The sequence below is a fragment of the Diaphorina citri genome, unplaced genomic scaffold (genome assembly GCF_000475195.1).
Source record: "Diaphorina citri unplaced genomic scaffold, Diaci psyllid genome assembly version 1.1 scaffold2081, whole genome shotgun sequence".
Lineage (NCBI taxonomy): Eukaryota > Metazoa > Arthropoda > Insecta > Hemiptera > Psyllidae > Diaphorina > Diaphorina citri.
The window spans coordinates 42,513-45,105 of record NW_007379506.1 but is presented as its reverse complement, the minus strand read 5'-3'; the positions used below and the strand labels follow the sequence as shown (position 1 = coordinate 45,105).

At 37.1% G+C, this 2,593-nt stretch overlaps 1 protein-coding gene across 1 annotated transcript in view; it reads right to left on the bottom strand.

Moving 5' to 3' along the window:
- Window positions 1–593: 593 nt before the first annotated feature.
- LOC113471112 (glutathione S-transferase P-like) overlaps window positions 594–2,593 on the bottom strand; it is a gene marked incomplete at its 3' end in the record, with an annotated part of 17,169 nt that continues 15,169 nt past the window's right edge. The window contains exon 4 of the mRNA XM_026830001.1: window positions 594–678. Within this exon, the coding sequence (XP_026685802.1) occupies window positions 594–678 (85 nt within the window). The remainder of the gene's footprint in view (window positions 679–2,593) is intronic.

Genomic DNA, 2,593 nt, shown 5'->3' with positions numbered 1-2,593 from the left:
AGGTTAATAACTCCAATATTGTGCAGGGATTGCAGCAAAAGCTCAAGTTAACTCTTTTGCCACAAGAACATGACGGAGGGAGGGAGGTAAATGAAGGGAAAGACGAGAGAGGGAGATAGGAACATGAGGGGAGATAAAGAGAGAGGGGTACAGAGAGATATAAGAAAACAAGGTAGGTAAAGGATATGACGGGAAGAAAGGGAGCGAGGGAAATGAGGAGAACGACGAGAGAGGGAGATAGGAAAATGAGGGTGATATAAAGCGAAGAGTAATACAAGAAGATATAAGAAAACAGAAGGTAGGTCAAGAATATGACAGGAAGGGAGGAAGGAAGAGATCTACAATCTACATAGAGTGAAAAATCAAGAGGAAACGGGAAATTTTTCAAGAGGTTCAATTAGGGGTAACTGTAACTGCTGAGGTCTTATCGTCTCGAAAGCGAAGAGAAGGAAGACAGGATACTAGAAAAGCGATGGACAGATACAGAGACCACATTTTCACAAGGTGGATGGAATGTGGTAGAAATGTTTTGTTGATAAGATAGTATTGGTATAATCTAAGTAGGCACTCGGCAGGTAGGTACATTATGTTACCGTATGTTGTATGTGTTCGTGTTATAATGTGTAAGGTTGTTCTTTAATGAGGGGTTTGCTACGGATAAATGATAGGTTCCGAACGGTAAGACCTCCAGTTTCATTATTTTTATATGATACCTGTGTTGGCCTCCATTTTTGTGGTTTTCCAAAACTAAAACAGATTACTTGCGCTACGATTAACATGGTACACACAAGTTAAAATTAATTAAACCAACATAACTACGTTTTTTTATTATGTCTAGTAAACTCTAGTGCTACTACATAATATTATGTTCAATTGTTCAATGTTATTGGTTTTCCAAAACTAAAACAGATTACTTGCGCTACGATTAACATGGTACACACATGTTAAAATTAATTAAACCAACATAATTACGTTTTTTCTATTATGTCTAGTAAACTCTAGTGCTACTACATAATATGTTCAATTGTTCAATGTTATAATTGAAAAATTAACACGTGTAAAACATAAAGAGACAGACGATCATTTTCTTTGAAGTTCCTCTGTTTACTTACCTATTCACTTCATCCTATGGCTGTTTTGGGCATTCGATATTACATAATTTGACAGAACCTTCACCGTTTCATCAGTTTTCTGACCACCCTGAACATTATTTTGCTCAATATTCTCCACCCTGTATGGCGGAACAGCTGGAGGTCCCACCTTCTAGTTCTTCCTAGCAAGTGTTGATCAAGGTCATTTTTGATTTTAATTTTAGTCCACTCCGATCACTTTTGCCCATAAACTGACATACGCGAGGTGTGATTGGTCTATCTTTGAGTCTTACATTATTTATTGCCATGTGTAAATGACCCTTTGACTCATGCAAGCAGATTCAGGATTTACCTACTAGGTACATACTTATGTAGGTAAGTACAAAGTACAATACTTAAGTGCGGCAACATAAAATGCACACCAACTTTGATATCTGACGTCACAAGAGGATAGGTACATACTTATGTAGGTAAGTACAAAGTACAATACTTAAGTGCGGCAACATAAAATGCACACCAACTTTGATATCTGACGTCACGAGAGGAGAGAGAGGTTAGAAGATATTTTTGAACTTATTTGTGGAATCCAACACAAGACTAACTTATCGCTTACTATCACGGGTTTATCGCTCGCACAAATCCAACACAAGACTAACTTATCGCTTACTATCACTTACACAAGACTGACTTATCGCTTACTATCGCTTACACAAGACTAACTATCAGCCCATGTAGAAACATTAGGCAGAATCAATAGAGTAGATATCAATACAGACCATGGAACAAAACCAATACATCATTCTCCTATACCTACTCCAGATACAATGATACGTCACAAATTTGCTTTGATGAACGCGTGACTCATAAACTTCCTCTAATGTACATGTACGTAATGTACTAAATATAGATTATACACTTTACATTGTGTATTTACCTATGTAGGTACATATCTATTTCCCATTGTACATTTATTGCCATGTGTAAATGACCCTTTGACTCATGCAAGCAGATTCAGGATTTACCTACTAGGTACATACTTATGTAGGTAAGTACAAAGTACAATACTTAAGTGCGGCAACATAAAATGCACACCAACTTTGATATCTGACGTCACAAGAGGAGAGAGAGGTTAGAAAATGTTTTTGAACTTATTTGTGGCTTCTTTCTTTGACTATCTAGGTATTTCTTCTCTCCATTTGTTCTCATTTCATCGCTCTTATTTGAAGAAGCTTTCCCCTAACATCCCCTGGGATTCCTGGGAATCAAAGGAATAACAAGTCAGACATCTGGTAGCGTACAAATCCCATACAGCATTATGTTTAGGTAGCACATAAGCATAGTGATGGGTCGTGGGTAAATACCCACTGGGTGGGTAAATAAAAATTGGGTATTTACCCGGGTATTTTTAAAAAAAAAGAAGAAAAATAAACAAAAAACATCGTCACTTGATTTTTTTTAATTTCCCGGGCACAATTCGACTGAGGCGCTTCTTGAAAATACCC